This window comes from Fukomys damarensis, unplaced genomic scaffold (genome assembly GCF_012274545.1).
Source record: "Fukomys damarensis isolate Sample0158 unplaced genomic scaffold, DMR_v1.0_HiC HiC_scaffold_16, whole genome shotgun sequence".
NCBI classification, from domain to species: domain Eukaryota; kingdom Metazoa; phylum Chordata; class Mammalia; order Rodentia; family Bathyergidae; genus Fukomys; species Fukomys damarensis.
The window spans coordinates 97803516-97828045 of record NW_022900928.1 but is presented as its reverse complement, the minus strand read 5'-3'; the positions used below and the strand labels follow the sequence as shown (position 1 = coordinate 97828045).

Genomic DNA, 24530 nt, shown 5'->3' with positions numbered 1-24530 from the left:
GAGCGCCAGGCCGCCTGCGCAGCAGTTGAGCGGGGACCGCTTTGTTCCGCAGGGCCGCGCTGGCATCGAAGAGGTGAGCCCTCGCCCTCAGGGCCTCGTAGAGCCGGAGTCTCAGAAAACAGCGAAGCAAATGAAGTCGTCGGTGGCACTGCGAGGTCTGCGAAGAAGATGAGACGGGAAAGGTGGCACGGCCGCTTTAGGTGGCTGGCGGGAGATGGTCGTTAGTGAGGTGGCTGCAGCCGCTTCTGAGCCGTGGTCTGTCCTAGTTCAGATGTGATGTAAATGGAGAACACACATACTGGATTCGCAACGTTAACAGTTTTTAAAAATCTCAATACATGTATGTGGATCACAAGTAAAATGGATACTATTGGGGATATATATTTGGTTAAGTATGACATAGTCTTGTTTTATCTTTTTTTTTTCGGTACTAGTGATCGAACCCAGGACCTTGTGTTGTGAGGCAGGCAGGCACCACTGAGCCAAATCCCTGGCCCTCGTCTACTTTTCTTGTGTAGCAATAAGACAATTTTATTTTGTTGTATTTTATTTTGTGATACTGGAGGTGGAAACAGGGCCTCGTGCAAGCACTCCACCACTGAACTGCATCCCCAGGCCAGAACATGTTGAATTACACATGTACACCTGTACATGTGCTAAGCATATGTTATTTGTGCCCAACAGCATGCCTGTTTGGTTTGGTTTGGTTTTTGAGACAGGTTCTCACTACGTACTTCAGGTTAGCCTTGAACTCACTGTCTAGTTTAGAAGTCAGTGATCCTCCTGAGGATGACGCCACCATGCCAGCCACAGCATGCTCATTTAATGACAGAATACAAAGATAAATAAGGTATGGGGCTGCAGCCTGCCTTACTAGTGTCTTACAAGGTGCCGGTGAGTACTGTATGAGTCAATGTCCCGTCCTATCAAGAAACTGAAGAGAAGACAGCTGCTCAGATGCCAGAAGACTGACTTGCTAGGAAACATGGGACATGCATGTATCCAAGGACTTTGGGGAGTCACTGAAGGCTTTTTAGCTGGGTAGCAACATGTGCTGTGCCTAGTGTGTGCACGCAGAGTTCTCCTTTGTTTTTTGCCGGGGATCAAACTTGAGCTCTTGTGCTTGCACGGCAGTCGGCAGAACAACTGATGGAGTTCTCCTTTGTGTCATTCAGTTCTGGGCTCAGTGTATTCTCAGCAACTTTCTGACTTCCCCAGAGGTAGGTTCCCCACTTGGAAGAGGTCCATGATGTTTATTTATGAGATTATTTTATACGAAAGACATTTGAGATTCAATGGTTGCAGAAAGAAACCATTTCTTCATAGTACTAAAAGCGGAAGCTTCTGAGAATGGAGGCTACATGGGTCTCCTGCCAGGGCAGTTTTATAGCAGTGAAGGAAGGAGAAGATACCCCTGAGCCTGCATAAACAAGCACTATCTCCGACTTCCTTATCTCTGCTTTGCTCCCCTAGAAACCCATTTGTTCTTCCCATAGAAGCCATTCTACCCCTTCTTTCTCCTTCAATTAAGCTGTACCCAAATCTTCATCTTCAACGATTTTGGGGAGTCACTTCTGTGTGCTCCATAAGCACATGAATAAACTGGTTTTGGTTTTTTTCTCCTATCAGTTAAATTCACACACACACACACACACACACACACACACACACACACACACCCCTACTGAACCTAAGAAGGTACAGGAAGTTTCCTCAGGAGTGGATAAATTGCCCAGCTTATTATTCCTTCATGAAACAACCAGGAAGTCGGAGTCCATGCTTTCCGGAAGTTCCTCAGTGGGGTTGAGTCCAAGTTGCCCATGGCCACAACTTGCTGATTAGCTGTTCCTATGCTGTCTTACTCCTTCCCATGTCTGACCTCCTTGTTCCCTACCAGTATTTCAGATTCACCTTCCAAATAAACTGTTTGCTTCTGACAGAACCCAGCCCAAGAGTTGGACCAAGAAGATTACAGAAAAGTGAGTGTCAGGCGCAGTACTGCCAAGCTGAGGACCAAACCTTCATTCGATGTGACCATTAGGGAACATCTCTGATGCAAACTGTTCCATGGCTGACAGCTGAAGTCTGGGGATCAATTAGCTCATTCACAAGGAAACTTGCAGAGCGGGGGAAAGAAAAGGTCTCAGAGCAGACTAGAGGAGAATTTGGAGTTTGGGGGGAAAAAAGCAGAGGCCAGGCAGGTTCATAAGGGAAAGGAAAAGAGAAACAGGTTGAGATTGGAGGTGGCATTTTAGGATTGGAGCTTTAGGGTTTAAGCAGTTCCTTAAAAATTCCTCTTCTGAGAGCCAGGCGTGGTGGCGCATGCCTGTAATCCCAGCATGAGGCAGGAGGATCAGGATCGCTGTGAGTTCAAGACCAGCCTGAGCTACATAGTGAGTTCCAGGTCATTCTCAACTACATAGTGAGACTCTGTCTCAAAAAAAAAAAAAAAAAAATTCCTTTGCTGCTCCCATTCTGAAGCTCCTGTTCCTGTTCAGGCACACTTCTGTGGCACAGATTTTGAGTAAGTCACACTGGGAACTTACACTGGTGTTACTTACAAATTCATCCCGTCTATCTTTAATCTTCTAAACAAAGTCTGCCCGCTATCTGCCCTGTGCTTTTGAAGCCAGGTAGTCCTCAGTCATAACCCCAGTGGCCCTGCACACACACCACCCACTTGGCATCCACTGCCTTTCATGGTGGTAATCTTTACAGTAGCTAAGTGGGGACAGAAAGCAGCTATTTAGCTTTGCTTCCTTCTACCAAGGGGTGGACTGAAGATTCCACTCCAGAAACCAGATAATGGCAGATTTTACTGGAAACCTGCTGTGATGAAAAATACACACAGAAAACAAGCACACACATAGAAAAATAATTTATTAAGGCCCTCAAATACCTGCTTAAGCTTGGTTTGATGCATTTTTGTGTATTTGAATACAAGTGTTCGGACAGAAATTGATTTGCTGTCTTATTTATACTGTGGTCCAAATCAAATGATAGTTTTGCCTTCACTTTATCAAATCCATGCTGCCATATCTGTTGCCCACCCCCCCCATGCTTTCTCCATTCAAAGTTTTGTAATTTAGAAAAGAACGCATTGAAAACTGGCTGATTGGATAATTCAGCTGATAACCATTTATACTTTTATCGTTTGTTAAAGTGTGGCCCTGTTGCCAACCCTGGGACAGGAATAGGGGTGGTATGTGAGCAGCTGGCAGCACTCAAATATGTGCCGGCCAACTGTAGGCTTCTCCGTCATCTCCTCAGTGGGCTAAAGACTATATTGCTCCTTGCTCATCAAATCCTGGTGGCTGAGACATGATACCCAACACTCACAACATAAACAAGGAGATGGTTATGTGGCTCATGGTTTCAGAAGTTTCAGTACATGTTAGCAGGTTCAAAGGCAGAAAGACCATGGTGGAACAGTCTGGGCAGAGGAAAGTTGCTTATGTCATGGCGGCCAGGAAGCAGAGAAAGGAGGAGGCAAAAAGAAAGACATGCTCCTCTAGGTTACAACCCCAGTGACCCAGCTCTAATCAGACCTGTCCTCCTAACAGCAAGTCAGCTATAGCGCCCCCATAACCCAGTCACCTTCCAAACACCCTGCCTCTGAGCACAAGAGAGGGTTGGGGGGTCATCCTTGATCTAAACCATAACAAATGATAAAACTCATTGCCTCTTCTGCCCTTTGAATAAACTGGAATCTGCAAGTGATTACCTTGGTAGAGATACCAACAAATACAGCAAATAAAGGCAATAAAACAATTAGTTTTTTCTTTTTATTGACTAGTCTCAAATTAAGCAAACCAGGAAGTAATACAACTTGATCGCTAAAACATAAATAGTTAAGCTTACTAATCCCACAGGCTTTAGCAAGGCACCAGCATAGGAAGAACACAGCTAGCCTGGATAGCGGGTGTAACAAAAAAAGTAAGACAGATCGATTTGGCTCTTAAGCTTACATTCTAATACAGAAAGTAAACCACTTTAAGGTGTATAGATACTTGAACAAATCAAGGCACAAAGCATTTTAAAAACTGAGGGTTTTGGAGGCAAGGATCTCAGCTATGGAAATAGCAAGTGAGTTATCTAAGGATGCTAGATGCGAGCTATATCAGTGGTTCTCACAGTAGTATATTATAAAGTAGTATATTATAAAGTGGTGGGTCGTGAAAACTGAGGACTATTCCATCGCTGAATAGATGCAGCCAGAGATCACAGATGTCCTACGGTGTGTGGATCAGTCCCACACAATGAAGAATCATTCTGCACCCTGTACGACTGTCTAACGTCCTGCTGGACATTTAGGTAGGACCTACAACTTGTCTGAGAGAATATAATTAATTCATTTGTTTCTTCTGAGACAATTTGTAATTCGACCTATTTTTCTTATTTCAGTTAAGGTAATTTCGCCCTTTCCTTTAGCATAGACAGATAACCATGTGATCTGTTATGACTCACTCTGATGCTGGTTTTCATTCAAGTGTCACCCATACCTCTAATATTTCATTTTTCTGTACTATAGGCAATAGCTCCTGATCGACTTTTAAGCCCAAAACTATTCAATGTAAGGATAAACATCTGTCTATGAGGTGGCTTATAGCGTAGTTATGCCTGAGCATTTACACAATGAAATTCATTTTATTCTCATTACAAATTTGTCTCTCTTACAACAGTACTAGTGTATTCAATTAATTTGTAAAGAAATTCCTTTATGTAAGTAGATGATATTATCTACAAATCATCTCAGGACAGAAAGGGGATTCTGCTACACAATATCTGCTCTGAAAAGGATGACTAGGCCTGTAAGGTTTTGGTTGTCGTGCTGGGGCTGAGGGTGGGGGCGCTACTAGCATTTAGCATGTGAGAGCCAGATATGCTGAACGCTGTGCTATACACTGGATAGCTTCTCACAGTAAGAAATTATTCTGCGCCCTATACGAATTTTGAATGTCTCAGGTGACATTCATGTAAGACACACAGCTCGTCTGAAAGAATATATTTCCTCATTTTTTTGTTTCGACAAACATTTTCTTACATAATATCTGTATTTCAATGAAGGTTATTTCGTTCTTTCTTCTATAGACACCTAAGTATCATCATATGCAAGTAAGTGGTTGTATCACTAGTCTATCTTCTAATGCCCACTCATTCCCCCGCTTTATTCATTTTCCTATGCTTCTCTGTAAATAATAGCGTCTGATGTACTTTCAAGTTCATTCATTTTAAAGTAGGTGTAAGCATCTGACTTCTTCACGTCTTATAGTACTGTAATATTGTGCCCATTATGTGCCTTTCATTTCCCTTTTATGTTAATATTAGTTTGTTGTAATTTTTAATTTACTCCCAGAATCAGGTATAGGTAGAGCATATAACCATTCCATTGCATTCTGAGGATAATAAAGCATATCTTGCAAAGTATTTACTTATTTATTTTTAAAGGCAGAGATGTTCACCGGGAACCACTGAACTAGGTAGGAAGGGCACCGAGAACTGCCAGAAAGTTAAGAATACATTGTGCAGAAGAAAAGAAATGACAGAGGGGTTGGGAAGGGAAAGATCATTTTGGGGCTGTGATGATGGTCCAAAAGATGTGATCCAGGTTGGGTATGCAACCCCATTAAGTAAAATTGTAAACTGCCATTAAGTGGAAAACAGATTAGAAGGGAACAACAAGATATGTAAGAAGTAAAACTGGGGCTGGCTCAGTGGTGCCACCACCTGCCTTGCAAGCACAAGGTCCTCCCGAGTTCAATCTCTGGTATAAAAACAAAGCTTCTTCTGGGCTGGGGATTTAGCTTACTGGTTCCAGTGCCTGTCTCTCAAGCACAAGGACCCAAGTTCAATCCCCAGTACCAAAAAAAGAAGTAAAACTGGATTTGGGAGCAACTTAAATGTACATGAGGAGGAAGGCAAGGAGTAAGGGTGACTCTACGGTTCTGCTTGAGCAGAGTGGATCCAGTGATTGTATTTACTCTAGGGAAGAATGGAGGCAGGCAGCGGCGAGCACAGATTCCTTTGAAGGAGGCAAACAGATTTCCATTTTGGAGCACAGATGCCTGAGAAATATCCACTTGCTCCTGGGCAGCCAGAAACAGCTGCATATATTACACCTCTACAGTGAAAGGATCGAAGTCAAAAAATGGAAACTACAAGCAGAAAAAAAATGAATAAGAAGAATCATTTGTGGCAAGCTCTCAGAAAACAATTATACTCTTTAAAAAAGTCTACATTTACTGATGGAGAACTGTGAGGCTTTTTGTACTGATCTAAAGTCTAATATAAAATCAACTCTAATGCCAATTAATTATTTGTTACATGTCTGTTAGAAGGAACTCTAGTAGGAATTTTGGCAATGGTATAGGATGTAGAAAAAGGAAAATTCGAAAGGAAACTGGAAGGAAAAATTCACAACAAGGAAAGAAATCCTGGTTCAGGCACTTGAGCAGTTCTAAAAACTATGACAATTCCACAAAGTCCACTGTCTTTACACAATTAAGCCCCTGGCAGGCATGAAGCCTGTTTAGGACATTGTTCCCTTTGTTCTAATGCTGTGCTCACCAGAAAGCAAATCTCTCCTCCACAGGAGGCCCACCCTCCTGTCTCCTGTAGAGACAGGCCTGCCATTTAGCGAGCCTCATCTACCATGCAAACAACCACAACAGCACTTGAATTTATGCTTATGTGATTCTGGCTACTACAACTCATTTCTCCTAAAATGTAGACACTTTCCTGAAACCCTGACTTGGGGGGAGGGAAGCTTTCTCTGTTATTAGATTAATTAGAATATAAATGTCTATTTTGCCATAATTACATAAAGAAACCAAAGGCACAATTAACTCCAGTTGGTGGCCTTTCTGAGTCATACTTGATGGCTTTTATGACTGCAATCCAGAAAGATACAACCCTTTGGAGTCTGTCTCATCAATAAATGTAGAAATAGAGATGAGTTCGCTCCCCAATAAATTTCATCACATGATAAGATACAGCACTGCATTTATGTCTACAATAGCATTTACAGTTAACCTTTTTACTTTTCTTCTTAGCGTATACCTATGCATTTCTTCCCAGCTTTTCACAATCTCCCACCCAAGGCTGTACCATCTTTTGTTCTCATTTCAACAGGCATTATTAGCTTACTTTTAAATTTTCCAAACTGATTTTTTTTTTCCAGTTGAACTCAATCAAAACCATGTTACCCAGTAAACTCAAAGAGTAAATGAGAGAAAATGGTTGGCATACGTATATAAGTACACAAAATTTAGAAACCAGCCTGGATCAGTCACAGCTAAGACAGTGCAAACTTTCCAACACAATGAAGTCATTAGGAGAGCTTTTAAAAAATACTGCCTGGCTTTCACCCCAAAGAGTGATTTAGGTGGGAAGGTGTACAACTGCAGCATAGGAATTTTTGTATAGCAAAGTTTGAGAATTATTGATTTAAGACACTAGGTAACTTAGAGAGAAAATAGAAAAGTCTGACCATTATCTAGGGCAATTTGGTCCTCTCTGTGAGCAGATGATCAGCATCCCAGATGCTGCCGCCTTCATCCTCTCTAGCTAATCACACAGGCCTTCTCTCTGTCTGGCTCAGTATATTCAATCAAGTATGCTGGGTAAACCTGATCATTGTGGAAGATGACAAAAACAGAGGGATTGAGCATTGTATCCACACAGCTGTTGTACGGCAGAGGAGGGCTTGAATATATCATGTTTCCCTCAATAAAATCTCCCGCCAAGACTCGAGCTACGAACATAACGATGTTTCTGGCATCGTATAGGCAATTTTTGTGGGAATAGATGGCTTCCTTTGAGAAGTGATTGCCTAGAAATAATCAGAAAAAGAAAAGGTTTGAGAATTATTATAAAAGAATTTTTATGATTTATAAGATTACTTATAGAGACTCTGACGACATAGCAGACTAAGTACAGGTCAACCATACTGACACACAGAAATCTCCTTTGTACTTTAAAAAAGTGTACGGGCCGGGGATTTAGTTCAGTGGTGTCACACCTACTGGCAAGCACAAGGTCCTGAGCTCTATCCCCGGTACCAGAAAATAAAAATAAAGTTTAAATTTAAAACTGTATCCACAAGTACACTTAAATAATACAGACAAGCCCATGGGAATGGCAGGGACACACAGCAAGGCACTGGGCACACAATCTGTGAGACTTGGGCAGGAAAAGTTGAATTTGGAACTGATGAGCCAAAGATGTTTCAGAGGAGAGGCCACTTCGCACTGCAGCCATTTCAAGGTACAAATGACATTTAATACTGATGGGAAGGTCCTGGAAAATGTCAAAGGGAAAGATAGGCAAGGAACTGAACCTAACCAAGACTTCCAAAGATAGCTGATGTGCAATCCTTTAACTTCAAAACACCCCGAATAACCATGGAGCTTTCCAGAGCTGGCAGATAAACAAGTTCCTGGCATATGAAAGTTTCCTATTTATACTTTTCTCACTGCCAAATGCTTTTCTGCCATTTTAAAGGAGATGATGCAAATTCTGATTTGTATACAAAAATTAATATGTAAAATGAAGTCTTTTTCTTTGTGATAACAACTGCTTCATACATTTCCATTACTACGTTTGTTATCATCTTTTTAATAAATGTTTTAACTCCAAAAACATGGTCGGTTTATCATGAATAGATCGGATACTGGGTATTCTGGATGAATGATTTTGTACTGCATTAAAAGAAAACCAAGAAAGCTATGATTTGAATGTTGAATGTCCCTGATGGGTTTAAACCTTTAAAGCTTGGTTCCTGGAGAACCACTATTGGGAGGAGGCGGCATCCAGGAGATGGACGGGACAGGGAGCTTCCTTCTTAAGTCGTGGAGGGCGGAGATGAGACCTTGAAGAGGACCGCAACATCCCCCATCTCTCCTCTGTCTGTGCTGTAGTCAGAGACATGACTGTTTTGGCACCACCCACCACTCTCACCAGAATGAAGCCAATGCAGGCACCATACCTTTGAACTTCAAAAACCACGAAGTGAATAAACCATGTCTTGTTAAGTTAGTTCCCCTGGGAATCTCACTGTAGTAACGCAAAGCTGAATAACACACTAGCTCCACCATCATATCCAGTCCCATTCCTTCTCCCCGGGCAATTCACAAATAGGTAGAAATTTTTTCACAACTGTTCGAATACATTCGTGTGTGTGTGTGTGTGTGTGTGTGTGTGTGTGTGTGTGTGTACAGTCCAGAATCATATTATGTTAATTTGTTCATGGCTAGTACTACACTATATGAACAGTTCTACACACGAGAAACTGACCAGTTTAAATTTCACATCATGTGTCACTTAAGATAGTGACCCCATAGCCTCCAAATATATCTGATGTTTCACTAATGCATTTAAACTTAATAAACTCATGAAATTCTTACCACTGCACATCATTCTGCAGCATAAAACCTTTCATTAACCTTGTCCTTGGTCAAACCTGAACTCTTTACTGTACGGCCGTCTCTTGTAGGGCTTGTCCCTCACTGTCTACACCCTGACTCTACGAGGCAGGTGAATCCTCCCATACCCCTTTCTTGGGAGCATCCTGGATCTGGGTTACAGCTGCCCCATTGCTCTACAGCAGCTGTACATTTGCATCATTCAATTAATTATGGAAAATTTTTTGTTTCAGCCCATGTTTAACTTGTTCACCACTGTGTGCCCAGCATCCAGTGTACAAAGACACTCAAAATGTTAGCTGAATGACTAATTTCTTACTTTTTGAGAATGCATGTAAATTTAATCTTACTCGTGAGTTGGACCCACTAAACTATTATTTACTCCCTAAATATGAACAATTCTTTTTTGCATTTTAAAAAATGTGTTTGCTTATTTTGTGAGGAGTTGCATGCAAGGGGCTGGGGATTTAGCTCAGTGGCACCCCAACTGCCTCGCAAGCACAACTTCCTGAGTTTGATCCTTGGTAAAGGGGGGTGGGGTTGCATGCAAGAGTTTAAGAGCAAAAAGAAATAGGTGTAAAGATTTTTTATGTGGGCAGACTTGGGAGACTTCAAATCCCAGGTGACCCAGTGTGGCTGAGAGGGGATAGACCTCCAACAGCATGGATTAGGATCAGGCAGAGCATTGCCAGTAGATAGCAATAACAGGCAATGTCACCCACAGATGGAACAATTTGCAAGCAAAAGACAGGAGCAATAAATACTAAGGCCCAGCTCTTGAGCCCCAAGTCTACCATGCCATTCTAATTTGGGCATTTACGTTACCACTAGCTTATTTTCTCTCCGTGACTTCTAAACCCAGGAAGTGCTGCTTAATACAAAATAATTATGTACACCTCTTAAGAGAAGAAGGAACAAACCTTGTCCATATTTGTTTTCATGAGTTCCATGTAAGGTCCAGATAAAATTATTCGCACAGATAGAATCCACGTGGATGCGGCTTGTTGCATAAAATAGGAGTCTTTCCTTTTTCTCTGTCATCAACAGTCGCCTCCTATTATAGGAAACGTGAGATTTAACACCAAGAACATTTCTCTCCCATGCTTGTTGATAACACTCGTCCCAACTAAAGTCTGCCTCATCTTAAAATTTCCTCCCATCTACTTTCAAAATGGAAAACACTTTGAAACCACAACTGTAAAGTAATAAATTTATGAAAACATTTAAGTGGTAGAAACAGAATCATTGAAATAAAAAAAACTATAGGACAGATAGGAACTAATCCTTCCTAATAATAATATTATGTAATAATAATAATAATATTATGTAAGGGAATCAGATAATGTGGTCACCAACCTTTCAAAAGAATTCAAGAGCTCTGGATTATGGATCTTCTTTATCTTTTCGATCTTGAAATTTTTCATGGACTCTTTGAAATTATCCCTTATTGTGGCATATTCCAAAGACTGGTTATCGAGATCTAGCAACTAAAAAAGTTTTAAAATATGTAAATCAGAAGCAGGAAACACTCAAAGCACGCTACGCCCACATGTATAGCCCCCTATTCCATGAATATCACTGCCAGTTCTCAGGCAGCAGGTGGGAGAGTTGGGCATACATCCGCCCACATCTGGCCATTCTTTCCAGTAATGAGCCCAACAGGAAGTGGGCCTGTCCATTTAGGCTGACTCAAAGCTAACAAAGCATTATGCAAAGGGAGGTTCTCTGTGGTTCTAACAGTACAGTGACCTGACAAGCTCCTTGCCTAAAGGTCCAAAACCAGTGCAGTGGCACAGAAACCGGATGTCCCCATGGAGTGTAAGCAGACTGACCAGCATAGAAATTCGGAGGCTAAATGACCTAGGAATGGTCTTGTCCTAACCAGGGCATGGCACAAAGGGAGCACATTGAGCCAAGTCACTTTCACTCTCACCATGAAATAGAGGTGTAGGCATCTATCTCTCAGGGTTGTCCTGAGGATCTGCCCAGGTGTGGCCAGGTGCAGCTCAACCCTGAGGCAAATCACATTTTGACTGCTTTTGGATTCCAATCCCAGAGTTGCACAGAAGCAATTAATTAATTCCAGTAAACAAACATCAACATTTGTTATCACTGTACTTTTCCCACCCTGAAAGGATTCATTAACCCATCAGTCAAGTAAAAACCAAGTACCTTGTATCCATTGGAAGAGGAAGAGCTGACATTCCTCTGAGGAACAAATGATGAGCCCATAACCTCTGGCAGGGTGTGCGCAGGCTGAGGACTGGAAACAGAGAACTGCACCCGCTGAGGACTGCAGACACAGAACAACATTTCACTTGCACCCTGTTCCATATGCCCAAGTAACTTCACATCCTTGACTTCTTCTAGCCAGGAAGACAAGGTCTCCTTCTAGAAAATTTCAGTGCTTGTTTCTTTATTTTTCTCTGAACTACATCCTTGCATATTCCTGGTACTGATGTACCAATACTCATGCTTTTTTAAAAACTGCAGTAACTCTTCAAAATACTGATGCTTTATCTTTCCGCTCAATTTTCAGAGGTTCTAATCTGTTATCATGGAGCAAGCATGTTTTACAGCTGCTCTGTGGAATAAGAAGATGTGAATATAGCGGGGATATGGAGGGAAGAAACTGCTTTTTCCTGTATGGTATAAACTATATTTCAGGATAGTCATACTTGAGGAAAAATTATTTTTAGGTGAATCACAGCTAATAATTGCAACAGAATTAAGAGGATTAGAAAAATCACCATTTTGTAAAACTTAGTAATGTACCAAACCTAAACAGCGATCATCATCAATAGGTACTGTGACCATTAAGTGACGTTGGATTTAACACTAGGACAAAGGGATGTTCCAAATCTCCTTAGGAAGATGTGGCCTGAAGTATATCCCTAACAAAGTATTCTTGATCAAAAACTGAATATAATCAGTTCTCCAAATTCTATCATCAATTTACAGAAATTACCCATCAAATAATCTTATAAGGATAAAGTGTGTTACACTTTGAAAGTGGGAAATTCTATAGATTAAATCACTTGGTTTCTTTAAAAAAATAATAAATCATATGAAAAAAGTGGAGGAACAAAACTAATACATTAAAAAGCTAAAGGGACAAATCAAATGCAATGCACAGACTCTATTTGGATACTGGAATAAGTGAACTCTGAAAAGTCATTTCTAAGACAATGAAAAAACAGAGCATGAACTGGGTGTAAAATGATATGAAGGAATTACTGCCACTTTTCTTAAGTGGGGTAGCGTATTGTATAACACTTTTTACAATCTTCATCTGTTCACGACACCTAAAATTTTTACAGGGAAATTACATACATGTGGAATACACGTTAAAAATATTGCAGCAAAGGAAGAAAAATAGTTGATAGAACAGATGAAACAAGATGGTAAAATAATGACAGTTGTCTGATATTAGCTACATAGCAGTTTATCATAAAATCCTCTCTACTGTTGTTGATGTTTGAAATTTACCATGATCAAAGCAATTCCATTTTTAAACACGCCTTCAGGAACAAACTGTTGTGTAAAATGACTCTTTGGGAATGAGAAAGATTGGCCTTGATTTATCTCTATTTTATACTTGGATTCCCCTTGAGACCATAATGTTAAGTGAAATAAATCAGACACACAAGCTTAAATATTGCATGGTTTTTCTATCATGAGAAACCCAAAGCATAAATAAATCAAAGAGCAAAATAAACAGTAGATAATAGGAACTAGAGACAGATCTTTTGCAAATGGGAAGGGCTCCAAGAGATGAAGGGAAGGAAAGGAAAGGGGATGTAAAGAGGAATGTGAGCATTATGTACTGCGAACATGGACTAATAAAAAAATTTGAAAAAGAAACGCAGCAGCTATGTCTCCCTCTGGGCTGGGAACAGCACCGTGAAAACTTATTCCCTGCACAAAACCCACGGACACTGTTCCTCAACTCATTTTCCTGCACGGCTTTCTATTTCATATCACTCTGTGCCACACACAATACAAATGACTTCAAGAGCTTTGAGAAGTTGTATCCGGGTGCAGGAGAGGATAGGAAGGGTTTTGCTAGGATTGACATTTGCGTGACTACTACAGGCATGCATCAGTGAAAGATGGGATACATCCGAGACATTAGGTGAGTTTGTTGTATGAAGCTCACTTACACAAGCCTGAGTGTATAGTGTACTACACACCTAGCTGATGGGATTCCCAGATCATCATCATGTAATGCACAACTGCACTCCAAGCTACTAGAATGGGGTAAGTGAACCAAAGGAATTGCACGTCTCACTAGAGGGCAAAGGAGTATTCCTGGAGGGTAGGGACAACCTGGGCAGCTGTGACATATGTAAATGACAGAGACGGGGATGGACGACAGGACATATCTGGAAATACTCCAAACCAATTTCTTCTACTCCAAATAAACTGTCCCAAAAGAAACACGCAGGATGGAGACAAGAAAGGCAACAACCTTCTGGTTTCTACTGTCCAGAAAGGTGAGAGTATGGTCTTCCTAGTTGAGAACACATGGGTATATGTGAACTGTTAAAAAAACAAAAGTATCAGCCTTTTTTAAAATGTAGGGTGTTGCCTTATGGAAATATAGTTTAAGGAAAAATTTTCTCAAGACATCTTGTAAGAGTCACTGTAGTGAGTAAGAAGCAGCTGCTACGATCCCATTAGTAACAGGGCCTCTTACTCTGCCCCCAACACTTATCAGGAACTGAAATACAGTCATGCTTTGCTTAACCACAGGGATACAAAATGAGAAACTCTACTAGGTGATTTCACTGTTTGCAGTCATCATGGGGTGTAATGTATTTGCACACACTTAGGCTGCTACATTGTTCCCAGGCGGCACAATTCTACAGCACCACTACCATATATGTTGCCAGCACTGAGAGGAACATGAGGCAGTGCATGACTCATATACTGTCTTAGCAATCAGAATGTAAGCTTCATGTATGCATGAACTACATCAGGTGTGACCAAACTATAGATGCTTATTTTATTGATGCTATTTTATTTTATTGATAGCTAGTTTCCCTGCTAAGCCCATATTGTACAACATAGTAGGAAGCTCCTAACAGAACAGGAAGATGAGAGGTGACAAGAATGACCTCCCACATAGGAAAGCTGAGCACATTGCTGTTAGTGTGAGGCGTGTGCACGGAACGTGTAGCTGTTATGTGTGAAGACTACCTCGGGTGTGACAATTGGAGCAGAGATTTTTCTTTTTTTGGGGGGGGTACCAGGGATTGAACTCGGGTCCTTGCACTTGCAAGGCAGGCCACGAAACTGCTGAGCTAAATCCCCGGCATCTGGAATTTATTTCTGATGTTATCTTTTAGGATTTGTAAGCAAGTACACAGCTAATGTGAAAATGTCGATGTTTATTCTAAGGGCACAATACATAATAATTGAGGTTGATATTTTATGTTCCTCTTAACTACACAATGTATAATATAATAGAACCTTACTTAAAATAATAAAAACTCATAAAAATGAAGCTGGTAATTCATCAACAGAAACATTCTAACGAATAAAAGTGGCTGTTGGAGCCAAGGATTTAGCTCAGTGGCACTACACCTGCCTCGCCAACACAAGGTCCTGAGTTTGATCTCTGGTACTTGAAAAAAAAAGTGGGCGTGATACAGCCATATTTATGCCCTTTAAGGCAAAATTAGTGTTATGAGCCATAGACTAACCTGCCTCACAATACTCCTTGCTTTGGACACACTTAGCCCATTATTTCTGAAGTAGCTCATTACAGTGTGTCCTCGTCCACCATACTCAGTAGATCAGACCCACACAACTTCTGGGTCTTCCTCTGAAGTCAAAATGAAGGTTGAAAAGTAAACATTTTGAATTGTTTCAGGACGTTAAGGCAGCCTCAACAATACAACTGCAGACACTCATGAAAAAGGACTGCGAGAACTGCTTCAGAAAGTGTCAAGAGGGCTGGGGAGTTAGCTTGGTGGTTGTGCCACCTGCCTCACAAGTGCAAGGATGAGTTTGATCCCCAGTTCCAAAAAAAGGGGGCAAGAACATTAGGATAAGTGTGCTTGAAACAAGGGCGAGTACTTCCAGGGATGTTAATGCTAATGTGTTTTTTACTGTAATAAATTTTTACATTTTTTAATCTTCACTGTATTTCTTGATCAGCCCATGTATTCTTTTTCTCTTAACCTGCAATATTTTTCTTTATTAATTTGAACCTTTTATAAAAGTGCTGGAAATGAACTTAAATAGATCAATTTGATTCTAATTCTAGGGAAGTCAAATTCAGAAAGGGAAAAGTAGGCAATGAGTGGCAGAACGCGAGTTGGAAAGGACAGGCAGATTGAAATTCTAAGGTTAAAATTCAGTCATCTTATTTACACATATAAAGTAACTCCCTCTTATCTGTAAGGAACACTTTTCCAAGACCCTTAGCAGATGCCTGAGACTGCAGAGAACTGAATGCTGCAAAAACAGTTGCTTTCTCCTACACATATCATAAATTTTAATTCATAATTAGGCACAGTAAGAAATTAACAATTATAAAATAGAACAATTATAACAATATGGTGGGGGACAGCAATGTGCCTGTCTCACAAGCACAAGGTCCTGAATTCGATCCCTGTTACCACAATATCATGTGATAAGAGTTATGTGAATGTGGTTCTCTCAAGATCTGTAAGGCAGCATCTTTTTGTACTGTACTACATTTGCAAACTGTGGTTGACAGGAAGGCACTGAAGTTGCAGAAAATGAAACCTGCAGGTAGATGGAAGTGTGTGTGTGTGTGTGTGTGTGTGTGTGTGTGTGAAGCACCACTGTCTATAAATAGCAGGGAAATAAAAATAATAACCACAGATATTACTACAATTTACTGAACTAGTGTCCTGGCCATTGTTCTGCATGCCTAGAATGTATTAATCAAGCAACCTCCAGAAAAATACTATTATTAAGCCCATTTTGTAGAAGGGAAGGTGCAGTGTGATTTGTTTGTCCAAACCCCCATAGTGAATGAACAGTGGACAGACTTTAAATTTAGATGGGCCAAAGTCCAGTATCTGACCTGGTCACAGACAAGGACCTGTGACCCTAGGGTGCTCTGATTCCACAGGAGAATGGACCCGAACTAACTCCCCTTCCTGAGGTCCTACAATGGCTCATTTCCAGTTCCAGGTCCTATTCTCATCAGATAGTATTTACCACATTCCCTCAAGGTTTATCCTTTTCATGAAATACCTTCAATTCCTACAACCAAAAAGACCTAATTAGAATATCTCAATTTTATACCTGCCTTGAAACCTGTTTCCATAATCACATATCATTTGAAGAAAAAAAATCCAACTTCAAAGATGATCGTGTACAGTGTAGATTTCTACTGAAAGTTTTGGAAACAGGGAAGAAAGTTACAATGACTCTCCCACAGCAAAATTTCCGTTTAAATTCCCCTTTACTATAAATTGGTAAAACTAAGTCAATTAAAAATAAAATAAAACTTTAAAAACTCCTTTAAGCCAGGCTTAATGACACATGCCTGTAATCCCAGCACTCAGGAGGCTGAGGCAGGAGAATTGCCATGAGTTTGAAGCCACCCTGGACTACATACTGAATTTGAGCCCAGCCTGAGCTATAAAGTGAGACCCTGCCTCACAACAAAACCAAAAGAAACCTTTTACTCAATTTGACCTTTTTCCAAAACCTTTATTCAGGCAGCTACCTCACCCTTGTCTCTCTCTCATTTCATTCTCTATAAATCACACACAACCAAAAACACAAGGAAGAATCCCAAGCAAAACAAAAACTCTGGTGCATTTGATGATTTCTTAGGCATTCCCCACTAATCCAGCCATCCACAGCTGGGGAAGCTGAGGCCCAGAATATTTAAGAGCTGGACATAAAATCCCCTATGAGTCAGAGGCACACACTGGTTTCCTGACCTGATGTGGAAGCATGTGCCTGTGTTTTCCAGTGCTGCGGATGGAAACCCAGGGCCTCATGCATGCTATGCAAGTGCACCACTTCTAAGCTACAACCCACGCATGCCCACTCCCCGGCCAGCCATGGCACCCGCTTAACAGCCACCTCGCTCAAAGACAACGCAAAAGGAAACTGCAGTGCCATGCAAGCAGGGACTTCTCAAGAACACCGGATCCAGACGTACGAGTGATGCGATGAGACGAGTGCACAAACATCTCACACATCTGCCAGCTATCAGGGCCGCAGAACACTTACTCTGCCCCCTTTCTCATCTGCTCCACATCCAGCGCAGAAACAAATGCTGGCCTTCGGACAACATTCTTCTGAGTCTTGGAAGCTACATTTGTCTGAATCATCCCTTTAGACAAAAAATAAAACAAACAAGAATCAAGCATCATTCTAGAAAATGACTCATGTTTCAGAAGCTATTTGTATGGCACATGTTCGCGACCGAGTTCCAGTGTGTGAGTCGGGATGAAAACTGCTCGAGATAAGACATTTATAACCCCCACGGCTTATTCAAAGATTCAGAATGCAAAGTCAAAAGTGAACATTGAAGAATAAACCTAATATTGAATTCAAAGTTGGATATTAAAAGAGGAGAACTGGTATACCAGACAATCAGACATCATTCACACAGGCGGCCCCAAACCAGAAAGCAGTGATTTGGCATGTGTTAGCCAAATCTTTGGACATCAAGCATGAAACGCCATCTTCCAATTCATGCTGTGACAATAATCCTTATAAGAAGTAAATCATGGGCCGGGAATTTAGCTCAGTGGTTCTGTCACCTGCTTTGCAAGCATAAGGTCTGGAGTTTGATCCCCGGTACGAAAAAAAAGAAAGAAGTAAATCATGCTGGGCATAATGACACATGCCTGTAATCTCAGCACTCAAAAGGCTCAGGCAGAAGGATGGCTCTGAGTTCAAGGACACCCTGGTCTGCATATTGAATTCAAGGCCAGCCCAAACTGCAGAGCGAAACCCTGTTATTATGTATTTTGCTAGTAGGAGCATAAAATGGCACAACCACTCTGGAAAATAGTTTGGCATTGTCGTATAAAGTTAAATGTGTTACTATATGATCCAGCAATTCCACTCCTGGATATTTAGGTTTGTTTTTTTGGTTTTTTTGAGACAGGGTCTCACTATGTAATTGAGACTGACCTGGAATTCACTGTGTAGCCCAGGCTGGTCTTGAACTTACAGCGATCCTCCTGCCTCAGCCTCCTGAGTGCTGGGATTACAGGCGTGCATCACCACCCCCAGCTCCACTCCTGGATATTTAAAGACTAATGGAAACCTATATCTACACAGAGACTTCAGAGGAATATTCATAGCTACATTCTTCTTTTTTTTTGTTGTTTTTTGTTTTGTTCTTTTGAAACAGGGTCTCACTATGTAGTTGAGTCTGACCTGGAACTCACTATGTAGCCCAGGCTGGTCTCGAACTTCCAGCAATCCTCCTGCCTCAGCCTCCTGAGTGGTGGGATTACAGGCGAGCCCCACGATACCCAGCTTTTTTTTTTTGGTACTGGGGATTGAAGTCGGGTACTTGCGCTTGCAAGGCAGGCCACCGATCCGCTGAGCTAAATCCCCGGCCCTACAGTCTTCTAATATCCAAAAGGTGGAAACTACCTAAATGTCCATCAACTGATGAATAGATGTGAAAATGATAATATATCTTTATAATGGAATATTACTCAGCAACAGAAAACTGTTACACATGCAACAACATAGATGAATCTGAAAACCATTATGCTGAGTGAATGATAGAAATGTTCTACATCTAGATTAGGGCCGTGATATGCACCTGCCAATACTCAGCCAGGGACACACTTGAAATGGATGAATTTCACTGTCATAATCAAACCTCATTAAAGGTGAAGTGTAACAAAACAAACAGGACAGCAAAAACAAACAAAGGAGCTAATTAGATCATGCTGCAGTGCTGCACAAATCTCTCCATGGCTTCTGTGTTAAAACAGAACAAAAACCCAGGTTTCTAGCTGTTTGCAGACCTCCCTGCTCCTTGAAACATCAAGCTTCTTTGCCCTATCAGCCTGGGTGGGCTCTGCTGGCCCTCGCCACGCCCTCCTCCGTGCGCCCAGGCTGCCACCCATCCCAAATCCTCCTTGGATCAACATGGGTGCTCTCCACTGCCTCCTCTATTCTCTGGGTACTTCATCAGATAGTTTTGCCAAGTTCTTTTCCCAAAGAGTTGGTGTAATGGTCCTTACAAGCTACATTCGTCTGGGTTTGAGCCCCAGCACCATCAAAAGAAAGCTGTATCACCTCTCAGCACCCTGGGAAGCTAAGGCAGGAGGTTTACAAGTTTGAGTCCAGCCTGGGCAACTTGGTGACTTAGGGAGACCCTGTCTCAAAATAAAAAATTTAACAAGGGCTGGGGATGGGGCTCAGTGAAGAAGCCCTGGGTTCAATTCCCAGTACCACCACCACCACAGAAATATAAAAATAAAAGTAGAAAGTTATGGTACTGAACACCAAGTGGTACAGGATTTAAATCTCAGGTACCATGTGGAACGCACAGGGGTGGAGAAAGTCTCACTTCTGCCAAAATACCCCCCCCAGCCAGTCCTAGAGTCCCTGACAAGGGGCATGGAGTGTCCTGGGGTTGTGTTGATGGGACGGCACTTTCAGAGGGAGAGCAGCTCCGGCTCTGCTTTGTTACTAAACACAGCAGAGAAGTCAGCAGAAGCTAAGTAAAAGACCTTGCTCAACTGGTTCAAGTTAATACAGCAGAAGGCAAAGTGCTTTAGTCAATGTGATGGATAAAACTATTGGCCTAAATGAGGAAACCTAGAAGGAACAGCAAGTTTTTAAAGCTTGAGCCAGGGATTTAGCTCAGTGGTTCCGCCGTCGGCCTCACAAGCACAAAGTCCCGAGTTCGATCCCCGATACCAACAAACCGACAAACAAAAAAGTTTCTAAAGCTCTGCACGTACCCAAAGCCTCATAACCTCCACTGAAAATTCAGCTGCTCCCAGAGCTACTTCCTGTCATCCTCTGCTTTTCCACCTGAGGGAGCTGAGGCAGGAAAGGCAGGGTGTCCTTCCCCAGGGGTACAGCGAGTGTCTGTCAGAGCTGGGGCTCTGAGTACAGGCCTAACAGCCACAACTGCTCACCCTGCTAAATGAGCCCTCACCTGGGCGCTACATTTCAATGACACACAACACTGACAAACTGCTCACAAGACTCACCTTGGAAACTCAGCTCGTAGTTCCGAGAACCTGCTTGAAATGGCACAACTCCCCTAGGACACTTCTGAAAGAAAGACTCCAGGTAGGAAGAGTCGACATTGGAACCCTGCTGGTTGTTGCTCTAATTAAAAAAAAAAAAAAGTGAAGACATGATCAGGGCAGGCCTTTAGGAAACCTCTACTGTTATATCTTACACAGTCTGATTTCGGCCATGGCTTTTTTCAGGGGGGTTTTCTGAGACAGAAAGGGTCTTGCTATGTCGTCAGGCTGGCCTTGAACTTGCAGCAATCTCCTTGCTTTAGCCTCCCAAGTGCTGGGATCACAGGTGTGCACCACCACACCTAGCTTTCAAGCTTGGGGTTTGAGCAGGAGTACATTTGCCTCCCAAGTCAGATTATAGGGGCCTTCCAGGTGGGAGCCATGGTATAGCCTCTTCTGGTCCTCTTTAGCATATACCTGAGAGCATGCCCTCTATCCTGCACCAAATGAGCACACTTGGTGAGTGCTGAAAAATGTAGCTGTTTGCAATGTTCTTCTTGTATCTTCCAAAAAATACAAGGCAAACAGACAGAGCACCTTGCCTGGCCCCTGGTGTAATGCCTGCATGCACCTGCTCATAAAAGGATCCGACACCCAACTTCTACCTGAATCAGAACCTGAGCTAAAAATTTTAGCTCAGCACATTTAGAGTTGTAGTGAAGGCAAGTAAAGAAAGATGTTTGTTCAATTTCTTGTCTAATCTTCCACAGGTGTTCTGGGCTTCAAACATAAATGACCTAACCTTTCCCACTGTCCCCAACCACAGTAAGTAAATAAAATATTCAAGCCTCCAGCCAGTCAACTGCATTGGACATGAACTTGGAATAAAGAGCAAAGAAAAGATAATAGGAAGGGAGGTGATTTTTTCCAAATGGTAAGGGAACAAAAGACGGGGGGAGGTAAAAAGGAGGGGAGGGAAAGGAAATGAAAAGAAAAAGAATTGAGAGGGAAACAATGGAGACAGAGCTTCTGCAAATGGGGAGGAGCCCAAGATACAGAAGGAGCAGGGCCAGGGATTTAGCTCAGTGGTACCACTGCCTGCCTCGCAAACACAAGGACCCAAGTTCAATCCCCAGTACCCCCTCCCAAAAAAATACACACACAGAAAAGGAGCAGGGAGAAAGAGGAAGGGGTGAAATAATAATTCAGATGTGTTATGTACACGCACCAATCCCTCCTGATGAATGTAATAATCATGTGCTGTCAATGTGGATTGATACAAATAAAAATTTATTAAAAAGTTCAAATTCTTAAAAATGAAAATGTATTTGGACTTGCCACTGACAGGGGCTAGGATAAAAGGAGTGAGGGATAGTAAAAAGAACAAAGTTCTAAAGCTCTCTTGTGTCAAGGCATGTGTGAAGGATCTGAAATCAGAACGGGTGGGTAAAGGGAAGGATGTTGGTCTATCCAGGGAGCAGGGTGTGCCCCACTGCACTCCACCGATGGCAGGGGCAGCAGACCAGAGCCGACTGGATGTGAGGCCCTAACAGCAGGGGTTCTCCATATCTCAAGGTGGCGAAACACTTGTTCCTCATGACCTGGACCGGAGGGCACAATGCCAGCAAAATTCTGGTGGCACTGTGCGGGGGAGGGGCTCGATAGTTCAAACTCTCCAGCATTCTGCTGAACCCAAGCCCACCTCTCCCTAAGGGAATTGGCTTCTGGCTATCCAGAATGACAGCATCCAAGGAAAATGTCCTGGACACAGAAGAGTCTGAGCTGGTCTCCTTCACTTGCAGGGGAGTGCGGTCAGAGGAGTAAAGAAGCCGCATTCAAACATTTGTACAAAGGACAAAGCAGATTAAAGCTGACTGTGTCTCAGGGACCAGGACAAAGAGTGTAAGACTTCAGCGGAACTTTCTAACCTCCAACACCTGACAAGTGCCATGAAGTTGCCTTCTGCAGGGAAGACTGGTGGCCATGGTGGGATGAGGCCTGATCTTCTATCTGTTTTCTTCAGACCCAAAGAACAGCTGATACCTGGGAGCTTAGGGCTTTCTCATGTCTGGAGCTTAAGTCTTGTATCCATTCCCTTCCCACTCAGCTTTGTAGAACCCACCTGGTGTCACAGGCCACAGCCTTTCAAATTCTGAGGGCCGGGAATTTAGCTCAGTGGTGCCGCCACCTGCCTCACAAGTGCAAGGACCCGAGTTTGATCCCCAGTATCAAAAAAAGAAAAAAAAAATTCTGACACCCCTGAGATCTAGTTCAGGTGCAGATTATAATTCAGAAGAAGTGGGCAAAGGGTTTGGGGCTCTACATTTCCACAACTCCAAGCTACTATCACTGCTGCTGGTTTATGAATCACTTTGATTAGGAAGACTCTAGAGTCTAGGCTGGAGATGTTTCTAGAACATTCTGCAATGGTGGAAATTCTGTGCTGTCCCATATGACTCTGAGGGGAAGGCAAAAATCTTACCTCTACTCTTTTACTGTTTCTCACTTGGGCCTAAGAATTAAACTGACTTAAGGTGAATTAAGAGAAGAAAAACAAGGCCAGGGATTTAGCTCAGTGGTTCTGCCACCTGCCTCACAAGCACAAAGACCTGAGTTCAATCCCTGGTACCAAAATAAGAGAAGAAAAATATACAAACTAAAAACAAAACAAACTTATGTCACCCAAGTTTTACGTGGCAGGAGGAAATGAAGACAAGACCGAAAGACACAGTTAGAGACAAGTACTTACATACTGAGTTACACTGAGCAGGAGGTTGTGAAAATGTGACAGGGAAAGGAGGAATGGGCTAGGGCAGTTAACTGGATGGAGAGGTGCCCTAGACAAGAAGGATTTGTCAAATGGGGCATATCTGTGCAGATTTCCCTCATCTGTGGTGTCCTGCCCTTGGCCATAAGAACATGGCTGCTGGATGTAAGGAGGGTGTCTCTCACTTCATACTTTCACCCTGTTTTTAAGAAATAGAAAGATCAGCGTAATCTTCTTGCACCTGCTGTTTTTCAAGTTCCTGTAACTCAAAATAGTCAATATTCCAGATTGGCTAATTTTTATCTCCTTCAGTTGCCTAGCTATCTGTGGCTATACCAACTAGTGGAATTGAATCCTTGATTTTATTTCAGTTATAATGAAATAGCTACATGAGGCTATGGGCTGTTACATCAGACGGCACAGGACTGGAAACTCATAGGTTGCCTGGGCATCTGCACAGCCCCCACAGCTCCACTCTGAAATTTCTGGCCTGGCCCTCACACTGCACTTGCTACATCTGGCTCACATTTGTAGAGCTTTCAGTCCATAGTCATCTGACTGCAGGCAGGGTGGCATGGCAGGGGGGCACAGCAGAGGAGAAACAGTCCATGGCAGGCAGAAAGCAGCAAAAGCAGCAAGCAGCAAGTGGCCACAGCAGCCCTCTTTCTGTCCCTTATATTCTATCCAAGTTACACACCCTTTGGGTGGGCAGCACTCACATCCAGGGTGAGCTTTCCCATTGTCCACACCTAGAACTCTGCCAAACCAATCAGTGGACTGATTTAATAATCACACACCTTTGATCCTAGCATCACACACTCTAGAGCCAGATGCCTCTGAAAAGCCCCACCTATGACTGCATGAGGCTTTGAGAGGGACATCTAGACACAAGCCATAACACCACTGATAGGCTTTTGTTTTTGGTATTTTTGTTTATCATTTGTTGATTTGGTCCTTGGGACCCTGATGTCACTAGAATACAAACATTTCCCAACCTTTCTCCTTTACCTTACTGAAAATTTCAAGGACTTGACATAAGAACCTTTTAGATCCATAGTTTATTTATTTGTTAGTTGGTTGGTTGGGTTTCAGCAGAACTACGGATTGAATCCAGGGTCTTCACACTGAGCTACATCCCTGGCCTTTATTTTATTTTATTTTATTTTA

At 42.3% G+C, this 24530-nt stretch overlaps 2 protein-coding genes across 3 annotated transcripts in view; both read right to left on the bottom strand.

Moving 5' to 3' along the window:
• The window catches only part of Zc3hav1l (zinc finger CCCH-type containing, antiviral 1 like), a 15011-nt gene extending 11749 nt beyond the window's left edge, over positions 1–3262 (bottom strand). The window contains exons 1-2 of the mRNA XM_010631720.2: positions 3182–3262; positions 38–157 (exon numbers count right to left, since the gene is read on the bottom strand). Coding sequence (XP_010630022.1) covers positions 38–157; positions 3182–3262 — 201 coding nt within the window. The remainder of the gene's footprint in view (positions 1–37; positions 158–3181) is intronic.
• Positions 3263–5816: 2554 nt separating this feature from the next.
• Zc3hav1 (zinc finger CCCH-type containing, antiviral 1) overlaps positions 5817–24530 on the bottom strand; it is a 76045-nt gene continuing 57331 nt past the window's right edge. For both annotated transcript variants that reach the window (XM_010631690.3, XM_033764508.1), the window contains 6 exons: positions 20618–20738; positions 17652–17754; positions 11595–11715; positions 10779–10909; positions 10343–10476; positions 5817–7831 (listed from right to left, as the gene is read on the bottom strand). In XM_010631690.3, coding sequence (XP_010629992.1) covers positions 7563–7831; positions 10343–10476; positions 10779–10909; positions 11595–11715; positions 17652–17754; positions 20618–20738 — 879 coding nt within the window. In that variant the 3' untranslated portion in view covers positions 5817–7562. The remainder of the gene's footprint in view (positions 7832–10342; positions 10477–10778; positions 10910–11594; positions 11716–17651; positions 17755–20617; positions 20739–24530) is intronic.